General features: G+C 38.2%; 2 protein-coding genes across 2 annotated transcripts; both read right to left on the bottom strand.

The window, feature by feature from the left end:
- Positions 1-1,766: 1,766 nt before the first annotated feature.
- LOC128512940 (polymeric immunoglobulin receptor-like) lies at positions 1,767-3,668 on the bottom strand. The gene is made up of 4 exons (XM_053486483.1): positions 3,431-3,668; positions 2,948-3,262; positions 2,561-2,857; positions 1,767-1,947 (listed from the first exon to the last, which is right to left on the bottom strand). The coding sequence occupies exons 1-4, from the start codon at positions 3,465-3,467 to the stop codon at positions 1,892-1,894; spliced, it is 705 nt and encodes a 234-aa protein (XP_053342458.1). The 5' UTR covers positions 3,468-3,668; the 3' UTR covers positions 1,767-1,891.
- Positions 3,669-9,316: 5,648 nt separating this feature from the next.
- LOC128512938 (transmembrane domain-containing protein TMIGD3-like) lies at positions 9,317-13,015 on the bottom strand. Its single transcript, XM_053486481.1, is given in 6 exon segments — positions 9,317-9,956; positions 11,033-11,084; positions 12,049-12,351; positions 12,442-12,598; positions 12,600-12,757; positions 12,926-13,015. Coding segments are annotated over 6 exon segments (750 nt in total). The 5' UTR covers positions 12,963-13,015; the 3' UTR covers positions 9,317-9,913.
- Positions 13,016-13,751: the final 736 nt, after the last annotated feature.

Below are 13,751 nucleotides of genomic sequence, written 5' to 3'. Positions count from 1 at the left end.
GCCCCGCTTCTGGGTGGAGATCTCGTCACATGGATGCTCCGTGTGACTCTTTGGGTGCGTCTGGTGTCTGGGGACGGTTTCACTCTACCATGAAGACGGTTCTGGCCTCGACTGATTTTGACAGTTGTTTCTCTGAGAACTTGACTTGGCTGCAGTCGCTCGATAGTTCAGGACTAGAATTTCCTACAAGTCTACCTGAGCCTCCAATAACTACCTGGACCCCATATTAACATCAATTAACATCAACTGTTATGCTGAACTGCCTGCCACCTAACACACAGTATAAATGCAGATGAGGATGGGTTCCCTGTTGAGTCTGGTTCCTCTCAAGGTTTCTTCCTATTGCCATCTCAGGGAGTTTTTCCTTGACCTCGGCTTGCTCATCAGCGACTATCTGACCATTTTGATTCATACAAATTTACATTTCATACAAACTTTAAATTGTTTGGATTATATAAAGCTGCTTTGCGACAATAACAATTGTTTAAAGCGCTATACAAATAAAATTGAATTGAATTGAATTAAATGTACATGTATTGTAATACATAGATCATCTTAAACATAAGACATTAAAACACACAATTTTATGGTTTGAGAACTCTGTTTGAAAAATTTATTTTCACACAACACGAATAAGTGTATTTACCGTAAAAAGTCCAAATAAATAAATTCCATTGCAGGTGAATGTTTTTTTTTTTTTCCAGATTATAAATGCAAATTTATGTTCCAGTTTTATAAATTCTCAATGTCATCAGGATCATGTCCTTTTACTGTCTGCAATGCAGAATGTCACTGGGTTCCTAAAACATAAAACACACCAGGATATATTATCACATTTTATACTGTACATTTCAATCTGAACTGCTAAAATCTATTCTTGTACACTCTTAGATAACTTAACAGCATTTAACTGTTGATTGATTTTCTCTCAGGGAAGCTGAGAATGAACTCTTAAGTTGAGTGAAATCAGTGATGATGATAATTCAATCAATTATCAGTCAAATTAATGATATCTTATGAATTCCCTCTATGGGATGTATTCAGGGATGGCAACTGGAGTTCAAACTCTATGCCAGTATTTGCATAGAGAAAGTTAATTATATTTAGAGATCCTTTGTTAAATTAATTTTTGTTTAATGTAGATGTTAAGTAAAAGTAACCAGTGTGGCTCTAAATGTTGAGCTCAGCTTGTTTTTCTTGAGTAAACTGTCTTGAGAGAAGGAACACTGCTGTGAAGCAGAACTAGGCTTTTAATGCCCCCAACATTAAAAAAAAAAAAAAAGGATGGGGGGGGCGTTTGGTCATGTGTATAGTAGGTGCAAAAAATGGGGCTTACGTATAATTTCAGTGCCACACAAAACTGATAACCCTGTATATTTATTTAAACTTCATATGACTGCTCAAATTTAGCTCCTGCTAAAATTGGCTCCTGAACTGACGGACAGAGCAACTCATATTTTATCTCATTACACATCTGAGCAGTTCATGATTCGAAGCGAAGGGCCTTCCTCAAGAGCCCAAAAGCTGGGGTTTAAAACTGCGACTCTTTTGAGACCTCCTGCAACGAACCAGTACAAATCAGCATCTACTCATTTGCATACTGTAGGATCCTTTCCCATCATCCCTACTCCTTCCTCACAAGATGCAGCATGGCCTGCAAGCCTGGTCACCATGAACTAGCAACACATATGCAGCAGTTCACCTGATTGATTAGCAACACATGGACTCAAATACACTCACCCACTCACTTTTTGATGATAGTCTAATTTATTGAAATGTGACCAGTATGTGTATATGTGTGTATATACCTGTATATAAAGCAAATGTACAGCTTTATTTTGGGCTCTGTGAAATTTCTGGTCAAACTGATATACTATTGTACTTACAGAACTTACTCTGACTTGCTTTCCCTTTCAGCTGGAGCATCGTTTGCCTTATTTGTTGAAGCTGGAACGACAGAACAATGTGATTACTTCTTAAGTGTCAGCAGAAGCCAGGAGTTTAGGGGATGAGGTGTCAGTCTATAGCAGGACACACCAGCACACACTCACACAGTCACTCACACACTACTGGTAATTTGAAAAACCCTATCTCTACTCTGCATGTCATTTGACTAGAGGAGACCAGAGTACCTAGAGGCAAGATTAATGGTGTCTTAACCACTGTTCTACTACAGTATGCTGTTTTCTTACAGTAAAATAAATACAGTAAAATAAAGTCAACTTACTAGTGAGTGAGTGAGTTATAATTACAATGTTAATAAAAAAAAAGTAAAATATTTATTAAATAGTGCTTTCTCTTTGGTGTTTTGTTGCATCTCATGTCAGCATGTGATTCGTAGAGCACATAAAAAGGTGAGCTTAGGCATTTATTATCCAGCTGTGCTCTCAGGATTGACACACCAATGATGACCTCCTGTATTAAATCAGCCAGGTTTACCAATAAGTCAACGACTGGTTTAGTATTAATACTCAGTGAACAAAACTATTATTAGAATCTGTTTCTTAGACACTAAAGATGTTAAATGTTGCACTCATAAAATAAGATCAGATTTGTTTACCTGATGAATTATTAATTTCAATGAGAACAGGAACCTGCAGATCTCCTGCACTGCACCAGTACCAGCCAGCATCACTCTTCTTCAGTCTACTCATATTCACACTGAGGAATCTTCCCCCATCATCACTGAGCTGTATTCTTGAGTCCCAGAATGTTTCTGTTTTAAATGTGATGCAGTCTTTGAAACTGCACCACTGCTTCTGTGTATTCCGATATGCAGTGCTGTAGAGACACTGGACTGTGATAATGGCTCCTTCTTTACCGATCACGCTGCTCTTATCCACAGACAGATCAGGATCTGAGCACAAATACAGTATATAGTCAATAGTCAATAAAAGCAGTCCTAAAGACACTGATTAGTATTTGTAGTTTGTAACCTAATACATACCTTGTTTCACTGTGATATGAAGGTTTTCACCAATATCAGTCCCTCCATCAATCTCTACAGCACACCAGTACCATCCAGTGTCTCCTGTATTCAGATTATGTATAGTTACAGTAAAGAGACTCTCAGCTGGGTTATCAGTTACTGTCACTTTTCCCGTTGTTTGATTGGTATACGCCTGAATTTCACAGGAGTTGAAGTATTTCCCAGAGCACCAGTATTTCTTCTGCTGTATATATTTCTTATAATAACCACATGGGATAGTGACAGATGCTCCAGTTTTAACATTAAAATGCCTATACGCCTGACTGGCAACACCTGCACACAGAACAGAAAAAAATGCTATTGTTACTTAATTCAGAGAAAATGATTCCTTAGTTCTGCTACTGATATAACAAATTACTGATGGTTGGCACACATTCTGCACTTTACATTTTGGTGACATTTTAAATATGATTGATTTAAATCCATAAAATATCTACTTACTTGAAGTAAAAAGAATGAAAATAAAAAGGCAGCGCATGGCCCTTTTTTCCCAGTGTTGAATTGAAATTAGTTTTTGACGTCCTCTTTTCTGTGTAGTTGATTCTGTATTTGTAGAATGTCATAAACTTCCTGTTCCCTTAAACAACACCACTGTGGGTGTGCGTGTGTGCATGCGTACTGTACTTGTTTGTATGTGCATAAATGTGTGTGTGTCTTACTTACTGCCTGGTGTGATGCGTCAAATGTATTTTCTTCATGAACACATTTAAAACCCAATGAAATTAAAAAATGATGTTTATTTTACCTGCTGTCGCCTCATATTCAAAAAATCCCTTTTCATGTTTGGATTTCATTGCCCAGGCTGACTGATTGAAGTGCCACACACACACAAAAAAAATAATTCTCCAGCTGAACCCTGGCTCTGAGTCTCCTGATTTCTTTTTCATCTAATGCTCTGGTCAGATCCAGAAGATTTTGTTATTTTTATTTACAACACTTGTGATGAAGGAAGGTGTAAAGTGCTCTGACCACAGACTACTAACAAAAGCTGGGATAGGCAAAGAATAAAGAATTTCACTGCGCACCTAATGTAGATGTGACAAAGGTTGAAACTTAAAACTGCTTGACATTTGCAGAAGATTTCAAGCACAGGACGACAATAAGACTTTTAGCTGCAGTAAAGCACATGAACCTTGCAAATGTTTTAAAGAAGGCACACAAGAAAATATGATTATATAACCCCAATATTATCATCTCTGCACTGGCTACCTGTTCTGTTTAGAATTAATCATAAACTAGCATTAGCTACGTACATGGCTCCAAATGTGTTAGCTCCCACATATTTAGCCAGTCTTCTGACACATTACAATCCACCACATTCCGTAAGAGCTCCTAGCTCCTAAGCTTTGGAATAGCCTTCCAAACAGGGCTTAGACACAGAGGTTATCACCCAAATAAGGATGGGTTTCCTGTTGAGTCTGGTTCCTTTCAAGTTTTCTTTCTATTGCTATCTTAGGGAGTTTTTCCTTGCCCCTTTCGCCGTTGTCTTGCTCATCAGGGACAATCTCACAATCTCATTATTATCTAAACACATTTGTTTTCACTCATACACACTTTCATAAATTTTCTTTTCATTTTGTAAAGCTGCTTTTTGACAATGGCCATTGTTCTAAAAGCGCTACAATCATTCATGAACTCTACTTCTTGCACATTAGGGAAATTAGCTGAGAGTTATTGCTATATCCCTTGTGCAAGCCTGACCTCAGAAGGCCAGTGCAATACAATCATAGCTCTAGTGAAATTATAGCTCTCCGAGAAAAATTTCTATTTTTATGGTATTCTAGCACAAATAAGGGGCTGGGATAACTGTTTTAGTGTCATGGGATTATATACAAAAGTAAGCTTTTACTCTTAAAACTGTGCTTTGTCATTCAAATTCACAGTAGCATATGCAGGGAAATGCTTACATGACTGTTTGTAACTTAAAAAAGGAGAGATGAAAAGGAGATGGAATAAGAAGGTATTTTCATTTCAACTCAGATGCTCGTAAGTCGGAAACTACCTGTACCCTGCTGAAATATTAACAGAATTGGCAGGTTTTATTGTATCTAAAGCTTTATTGTACAGATACTAAAAAGAATTGCTATAATTATATTGTGCAGGAAGAGAAAGGATGAAAGAAATCACAGCTTGATGCAGATCTTGTCTCTTACCGGACTCTTTTCTCCAAATTCTCATGTGACGTGACTTCTGCCAAAACTCCCTTCAACAGGGAAAAGCTGAAAGCCACTGTACATGATCCTGGCAAACTCCACAATATCTTCTCCTCACTACTCAACCCACAGGCTCCTCCTGCCCTATCCTTTTTGACTGCTAATGACTTTGCTACATTCTACGCCGGGAAGATTGCAGCAATCCGCCAGTTCTTTGTTCCCAACCCAACTCCAACACCGGAACTTTCCTCCCCTCCTTTAGCAGAATTTTCCAACCTGCCATCTGATGAGCCTCAGCAGATCATATCATCATCCAACCCCACCACCTGTTCTCACGAGACCTCCTTTCCTTCACCACAACCATCATCAACTATTCCATATCATCTGGTCATGTTCCTGCTGCTTTTAAGAAGGCAAGGGTTATTCCCATTCTTAAGAAATCCTGCCTGGATCCAGCAGAAGTTTGCAACTATCATCTGGTATGGCTTCTCTCTTTTGTTTCCAAAATTCTTGAAAGGAGTATTTATAACCAAATGTGTCTTTATCTCTTACAGTACAACCTTAATGATTTCAACCAATCTGGATTCAAAGTGGCACATTTGACAGAGACTGCTCTTTTGTCAGTCACTGAGAAGCTCTATGGTGCTAGATCAACAAAACTATTATATGTCCTCATCCTTCTTGACCTGTCAGCTGCATTTGACACAGTGAACCACAAGGTTCTATTATTTATTCTTACAATTCTTGGAATCTGTGGAACAATATGGCAATGGCAACTTCTTACCTAGAACATAGGTTGTATGAGGTGACATGGAGGGGATCCACATTTGCCCCATGCAGTCTCTCTACTGGTGTCCCACAAGGTTCAGTACTTGGTCCTCTTCTGTTTTTTCTCTATACCTGGTCTCTTGGTAATGTCATATCATCACATGGATTTTCATACATTTTGGTTTCCAGCCAGATCTTAGAATGTCTGGAAGACATCTCATCCTGGATGGCATTTTTTCCACACATCGCTAGCTTTACTCTTGTTGATTTCTTGTTTACAACGTGAGAATAATCCACCCATCTCTTTCTTTACAGGCTACTCAGGTGCTTGTTCAGTCCCTTGTTATTTCAAGACTGGACTACTGCAACTCACTCCTGGCAGGTCTGCCTCTGTCCACTATTCATCCTCTGCAGCTGATTCAGAATGCAGCAGCATGTCTTGTTTTCAATCTTTACAAGTTCTCCCGCACTACCCTACTTCTCCGCTATCTGCACTGGCTTCCTGTAGCTGCCCGCATCAAATTCAAAACCCTGATGCTTGCCTACAAAGCTAAAAATGGCCTGGCACCCACTTACCTCTCTGCTCTAATCACACCACGCACTGCACCATGTTTCTTCCAAGCCTCCAGGCACGGCTCGTTTTGTTTCATTTCGTTTTTGTTTTTTTGACCCTTTCTGTTCTGGTACCTAGGTGGTGGAATGAACTTTCTCTAGATGTCTGTACAGCTGAGTCTTCGAAAATCTTTAAACGACAACTCAAGACAAATCTGTTTCTTCAATATTTGGAAGATTTAATGATATTCTTCGGATTAAGTATAAAAAATGTGTTCACAATTCCGCTGTCTAAAGTTATTTCAGATCACTATCTTGTCTCAAATAAAGTGTGTCATAGTTATAATGGACGCACAGTGCCGCACTACCGTATTTAACGCACATTCACATCAAATACCACACAGAGCTTTATTAATAATCTCCCAATGTTCCCAACTTTGATTGGATCGCCATCTGACCCCACAGAACTCGATCAGGCAACTGAATATTTAGAGACAACATTCTGTTATACCTTAGATAACGTAGCTCCAGTTAAAAGAAAAATTATAAGATATAAGAAACTCGATCCCTGATATAATGATCACACGTGCACTTTAAAAACAGACCATTTGGAAATTAGAACATAAAGGGTATCAAACTAAACTGTTAGTATTTCAAATGGAAGGAGAGCATCCTGAACTATAGAAAAGCTCTTAGTGTAGCATGATCAACGAATCTCTCCACTATTATAGAAAATAACAAAAATAATCCTAGATTTTATTTATTACCATAGCCAAATTAACCAGAAATAAGACCTCTGCAAAAATCTCCACAACAACATTGTGCAATAGTGAGGACTTCATGAACTTTTTTAATAATAAAATATTAGGCAGAAAATTGAGGCTTTGAAACTGGACAATGTAATTGATGCAGATGTTAAACTAACCATGTCAGATCGGAACGGAATACTTTACTCCCCGTGAAGAGAATTAACTAATTTCAGTCATCTCTTCTGCAACTTCATCAACCTGTATTTTAGATCCTATACTGACACATTTTCTCAAACATATAGTGCTGGAAATAACAGAACACCAATAACAAAACAATTAATTCTTCACTCAGCATTGAATATGTTCCAAAAAGCAATTATTAAACCGATAATTAAGAAGTCTGACCTTGACTCCTGTCAGCTGTCAAATTACAGGCCGATATCAAACCTCCCATTTATCTCTAAGATTCTGGAGGCCTCATCACAGCACAGAGACAGCACTCGTAAAAGTAGTAAATTACTTCCTATTGGCCTCTGACCAGGGTTGCGTCACTATGCTTGTGTTACTCGACCTCAGTGCAGCTTTTGACACCATTGATTATAGTATTCTCCTTCACAGAACGTGTTAGCAATTAAGGTAACAGCCCTCTCCTGGCTCAGATCCTATTTGACCGATCGTTATCAGTATGTAGATTTAAATGGTGATTATTCTGCATGTTCTCTAGTGGAGTTTGGTGTTCCACAGGGTTCAGTTTTAGGGCCACTGCTTGTTTCTCCCTTTACATGCTTGCTTTGGGCAACACAATACGTAAGCATGGTATTAGTTTTCATTGTTATGCTGATGACACACAGTTATACTTCTCAGCAACACCAGATGAGAAAAACCAGCTTGGTAAAATTGAGCAATGCGTAAAGGATATAGGAGAATGGATGCTAATTAACTTTCTTTTGCTTAATCCTGATAAGAGTGCATGCAGCTAGATGCAAGATTTTAGAACACATTGTAACTTTAGATGGCCTTTCTGTTCCATCAAGTGCAAAGACCTGGGTGGGATTATACATTCTGGTCTTTTATTTGAAGCTCATGTAGACAATATCATCAGGATAGCATTCTTTCACCTCAAAATATTGCCAAGTTATGAAATATATATTGTCACTAAACAATGCAGAAAAAATAGTTCATGCTTTTATCATCTCTAGGTTGGATTATTGTACCGCCTTACTGTCTGGTTGTTCAGCTAGGTGCATAAACAAGCCTCAAGTCAGTTCAGAATGCAGCAGCGAGAGTCCTCACTAAACCAGAAGATACAAGCACATCACCTCTATCTTATCTTTACTTCATTGGCTCCCTGTGAAATTCCGCATTGATTTTAAAATACTTCTTTTAACATATGAAGCATTAAACGGTCTCATACTGGAATAGCCTTCCAAATAGTGTTCCGGACTCACACACAGTCTCAGTGTTTAAGTCTAGGCTAAAAATCTATTTAGTTAGCCAAGCATTTTTGTAGATAGATTTGCCTAAGGTAAAGGAGCAGATCTGGGAACTCGTGGACTTAGAGTATTATTAGATGCTGTCTTCCCCACTCTCATTGATTACTCAGGTTTGTTGATGGTGAGGTGATTGGTTGCTTTACATCTTATGCATGCTTTGCATACCCTCATGCCTGTGATTCCTTCTGGCTCTCCCTTTTAGTTATGCTGTTATAGTTAGTCCTGCCAGAGTCTCCGCTTGCACTGTACACTAAATATACATTTACATTATACATTATGTGACTGTGACCATACCTAACTGTTATCTCTCCTGTTCTCTTTTCCCTCTCCTGTTTTCTCTCTCCCCCTCTCTCTCTTTCCCTCTCTTGAGATAAACATGTTGTTCCTGAGCTGCCAGTGATTCAGACATCTGCCCTCTGAACCTGTCTGACTCATCCTAGTGCCCCGCTTCTGGGTGGAGATCTCGTCACATGGATGCCCAGTGTGTCTGGGGACGGTTTCACTCTACCATGAAGACGGTTCTGGCCTTGACTGATGTTGACAGTTGTTTCTCTGAGAACTTGACTTGGCTGCAGTCGCTCGATAGTTCAGGACTAGAATTTCCTACAAGTCTACCTTAGCCTCCAATAACTACCTGGACCCCATATTAACATCAATTAACATCAACTGTTATGCTGAACTGCCTGCCACCTAACACACAGTATAAATGCAGATCAATTCCTGCTCTCTGTTTCACCCAAATAAGGATGGGTTCCCTGTTGAGTCTGGTTCCTCTCAAGGTTTCTTCCTATTGCCATCTCAGGGAGTTTTTCCTTGACCTCGGCTTGCTCATCAGCGACTATCTGACCATTTTGATTCACACAAATTCACATTTCATACAAACTTAAAAAATTGTTCGGATTATATAAAGCTGCTTTGCGACAATAACAATTGTTTAAAGCGCTATACAAATAAAATTGAATTGAATTGAATTAAATGTAAATGTATTGTAATACATAGATCATCTTAAACATAAGACATTAAAACACACAATTTTATGGTTTAAGAACTCTATTTGAAAAATTTATTTTCACACAACACGAGTTACTATAAGTGTATTTACCGTCAAAAGTTCAAATAAATAAATTCCATTGCAGGTGAATGTCCTTTTTCACAGATTATAAATGCTAATTTATGGTTCAGTTTTATAAATTCTCAATGTCATCAGGATCATGTCCTTTTACTGTCTGCAATGCAGAATGTCACTGGGTTCCTAAAACATAAAACACACCAGGATATATTATCACATTTTATACTGTACATTTCAATCTGAACTGCTAAAATCTATTCTTGTACACTCTTAGATAACTTAACAGCATTTAACTGTTGATTGATTTTCTCTCAGGGAAGCTGAGAATGAACTCTTAAGTTGAGTGAAATCAGTGATGATGATAATTCAATCAATTATCAGTCAAATTAATGATATCTTATGAATTCCCTCTATGGGATGTATTCAGGGATGGCAACTGGAGTTCAAACTCTATGTCTGTATTTGCATAGAGAAAGTTAATTATATTTAGAGATCTTTTGTTAAATCAATTTTTGTTTAATGTAGATGTTAAGTAAAAGTAACCAGTGTGGCTCTGGATGTTGAGCTCAGCTTGTTTTTCTTGAGTAAACTGTCCTGAGAGAAGGGACACTGCTGTGAAGCATGTGAACTAGGCTTTTAATGCCCCCAACATTTTTGTAAAAAAAAAAAAAAGGGGGGGGGGAGGCATTTGGTTATGTGTACAGTAGATGCAAAAAATGGGAAACTTGAGTGTGAGCTTTGAATACACACTAAAATTGGCTCCTGAACTGACAGACAGAGCAACTCATATTTTATCTCATTACACATCTGAGCAGTTCATGATTCGAAGCGAAGGGCCTTCCTTAAGAGCCCAAAAGCTGGGGTTTAAACCTGCGATCTTTTGAGCACTAGGCTAATGCCTTAAATAATAAGCTATCCCTGAACAGGAACGTGCAGATCTCCTGCAACGAACCAGTACAAATCAGCATCTACTCATCTGCATACTAAAGGATCCTTTTCCATCATCCCTACCCCTTCCCCACAAGATGCAGCATGGCCTGCAAGCCTGGTCACCATGAACTAGCAACACATATGCAGCAGTTCACCTGATTGATTAGCAACACATGGACTCAAATACACTCACCCACTCACTTTTTGATGATAGTCTAGTTTATTGAGATGTGACCAGTATGTATATATAAAAGCAAATGTACAGCTTTATTTTGGGCTCTGTGAAATTTCTGGTCAAACTGATATACTATTGCACTCACAGAACTTACTCTGACTTGCTTTTCCTTTCAGCTGGAGCATCGTTTGCCTTATTTGTTGAAGCTGGAACGACACAACAATGTGATTAATTCTTTAGTGTCACCAGAAGCCAGGAGTCTATTTAGTCTATAGCAGGACACACCAGCTCACACTCACACAGTCACTCACACACTACTGGTAATTTGAAAAGCCCTATCTCTACTCTGCATGTCATTTGACTGGAGGAGACCAGAGTACCTGGAGGAAACCTGCCAAGCACTCGGATAACATGCAAGTTTCACACACAGACCAAAGAAGGGACTCAAACCCTTGACTCTGGAGGGGTGAGGCCACACTACTTGACTAAACTCAGTCCTGATGTAATGCCTTACAAACAGTCCACCCATCTACAGTATATTGCTTTTCCTGTATGGGGTTATAGAAACCTTGGAGCCTATCCCAGGGAACTCAGGGTACACCCTGGATAGAAACCATCACAGGGCACAAGCCAACACATGCAAATATTAACTACATGCTATTTGAAATCAGCATATTCTATTTGTCTTTAGAGTACCCTGAGGAATCCCACCAGGCATGGGGAGAACATGTAAACTCCACACACACAGACGTGAGGCAAGATTAATGGTGTCTTAACCACTGTTCTACTACAGTATGCTGCTTTCTTACAGTAAAATAAATACAGTAAAATAAAGTCAACTTACTAGTGAGAGAGTGAGTTATAATTACAATGTTAATTTAAAAAAAAGTAAAAAAATTATTAAATAATGCTTTCTCTTTGGTGTTTTCTTGCATCTCATGTGATTCGTAGAGCACATAAAAAGGTGAGCTTAAGCATTTATTATCCAGCCGTGCTCTCAGGATTGACACACCAATGATGACCTCCTGTATTAAATCAGCCAGGCTCACCAATAAGTCAACGACTGGTTTAGTGTTAATACTCAGTGAACAAAACTATAATTAGAATCTGTTTCTTAGACACTAAAGATGTTAAATGTTGCACTCATAAAATAAGATCAGATTTGTTTACCCGCTGAATTATTAACTTCAATGAGAACAGGAACCTGCAGATCTCCTGCACTGCACCAGTACCAGCCAGCATCACTCTTCTTCAGTCTACTCATATTCACACTGAGGAATCTTCTCCCATCATCACTGAGCTGTATTCTTGAGTCCCAGAATGTTTCTGTTTTAAATGTGATGCAGTGCCTGTCTTTGAATCTGCACCACTGCTTCTGTGTATTCCGATATGCAGTGCTGTAGAGACACTGGACTGTGATGCTGCCTCCTTCTTTACCGATCACGCTGCTCTTATCCACAGACAGATCAGGATCTGAGCACAAATACAGTATATAGTCAATAGTCAATAAAAGCAGTCCTAAAGACACTGATTATTATTTGTAGTTTGTAACCTAATACATACCTTGTTTTACTGTGATATGAAGGTATTCACTAATATCAGTCCCTCTATCAATCTCTACAGCACACCAGTACCATCCAGTGTCTCCTGTATTCAGATTATGTATAGTTACAGTAAAGAGACTCTCAGCTGGGTTATCAGTTACTGTCACTTTTTTCCGTTGTTTGATTGGTATACGCCTGAATTTCACAGGAGTTGAAGTATTTCCCAGAGCACCAGTATTTCTTATGCTGTATATATTTCTTATCATAACCACATGGGATAGTGACAGATGCTCCAGTTTTAACATTAAAATGCCTATACGCCTGACTGGCAACACCTGCACACAGAACAGAAAAAAATGCTATTGTTACTTAATTCAGAGAAAATGATTCCTTAGTTCTGCTACTGATATAACAAATTACTGATGGTTGGCACACATTCTGCACTTTACATTTTGGTGACATTTTAAATATGATTGATTTAAATCCATAAAATATCTACTTACTTGAAGTAAAAAGAATGAAAATAAAAAGGCAGCGCATGGCACTTTTTTTTCAGTGGTGAATTAAAATTAGTTTTTGACGTCCTCTTCTCGGTGTAGTTTGTTCTGTATTTGTAGAATGTCATAAACTTCCTGTTACTTTAAACAACATGACTGTGCGTGTGCGTATGTGCATAAATGTGTGTGTGTGTGTGTGTGTCTTACTTACTGCCTGGTTGAAATGTATTGTAAGTGGAAAATGTAACGTGTCAAATTTATTTTCCTCACAATTATAGAAGCAGGGTGTTACAATTCCATGACACTACAGTAAATAAATGTATTATATTAATATTTATAAGCTACAATTTTAAAAGAACTACAGCTAAAAACACCCTGCAGGAAAAGAAATAGTAATAAATACATTCAAAACCCAATGAAATGAAAAAATTATGTTTATTTTAACTGCTGTCATCTCATATTTAGAAAATACTTTTTCAAGACTGGTGAAAGACTTTCTGTAATTTCCTGTTTCTTACCCACCCTTACATAGACGTGCGGCTTTTACAACCTTTTTACAAGTTTTTACAATTACTGGAGTGAACTGTTTATGCAGTACCTAAGAACGTTAAAATGATCCGCGTCATTGTATAGATCCTTACACTGGTTAATAGGATGCTAACTAAGTACCATCAGTCAAACACTGTTGGGGGGTAGATTAACCCAAATATGTAAGAAACCGTTAGGTGACTCGGCTATACAGCTAGAGTAAGTTCATTCCACAACCTCGGAGATTGAGTGATGTGGTGCGGGTTATGATTACTTTTTATTATAATGGTGTGAATAAAATAGA

This window comes from Clarias gariepinus, chromosome 25 (genome assembly GCF_024256425.1).
Source record: "Clarias gariepinus isolate MV-2021 ecotype Netherlands chromosome 25, CGAR_prim_01v2, whole genome shotgun sequence".
NCBI classification, from domain to species: Eukaryota; Metazoa; Chordata; class Actinopteri; order Siluriformes; family Clariidae; genus Clarias; species Clarias gariepinus.
This window is presented reverse-complemented; position numbering and strand designations above follow the sequence as displayed.

Excerpts from the sequence above, each read along its gene's own strand:
- LOC128512940 (XM_053486483.1), bottom strand. The coding sequence starts at position 3,467 with ATGCGCTGCCTTTTTATTTTCATTCTTTTTACTTCAA. Across the intron at positions 2,858-2,947 it reads TCATATCACAGTGAAACAAG|ATCCTGATCTGTCTGTGGAT; the intron begins GTATGTATTAGG and ends ATTTGTGCTCAG. Across the intron at positions 1,948-2,560 it reads TGAAATTAATAATTCATCAG|CTTCAACAAATAAGGCAAAC; the intron begins GTAAACAAATCT and ends CTGTCGTTCCAG.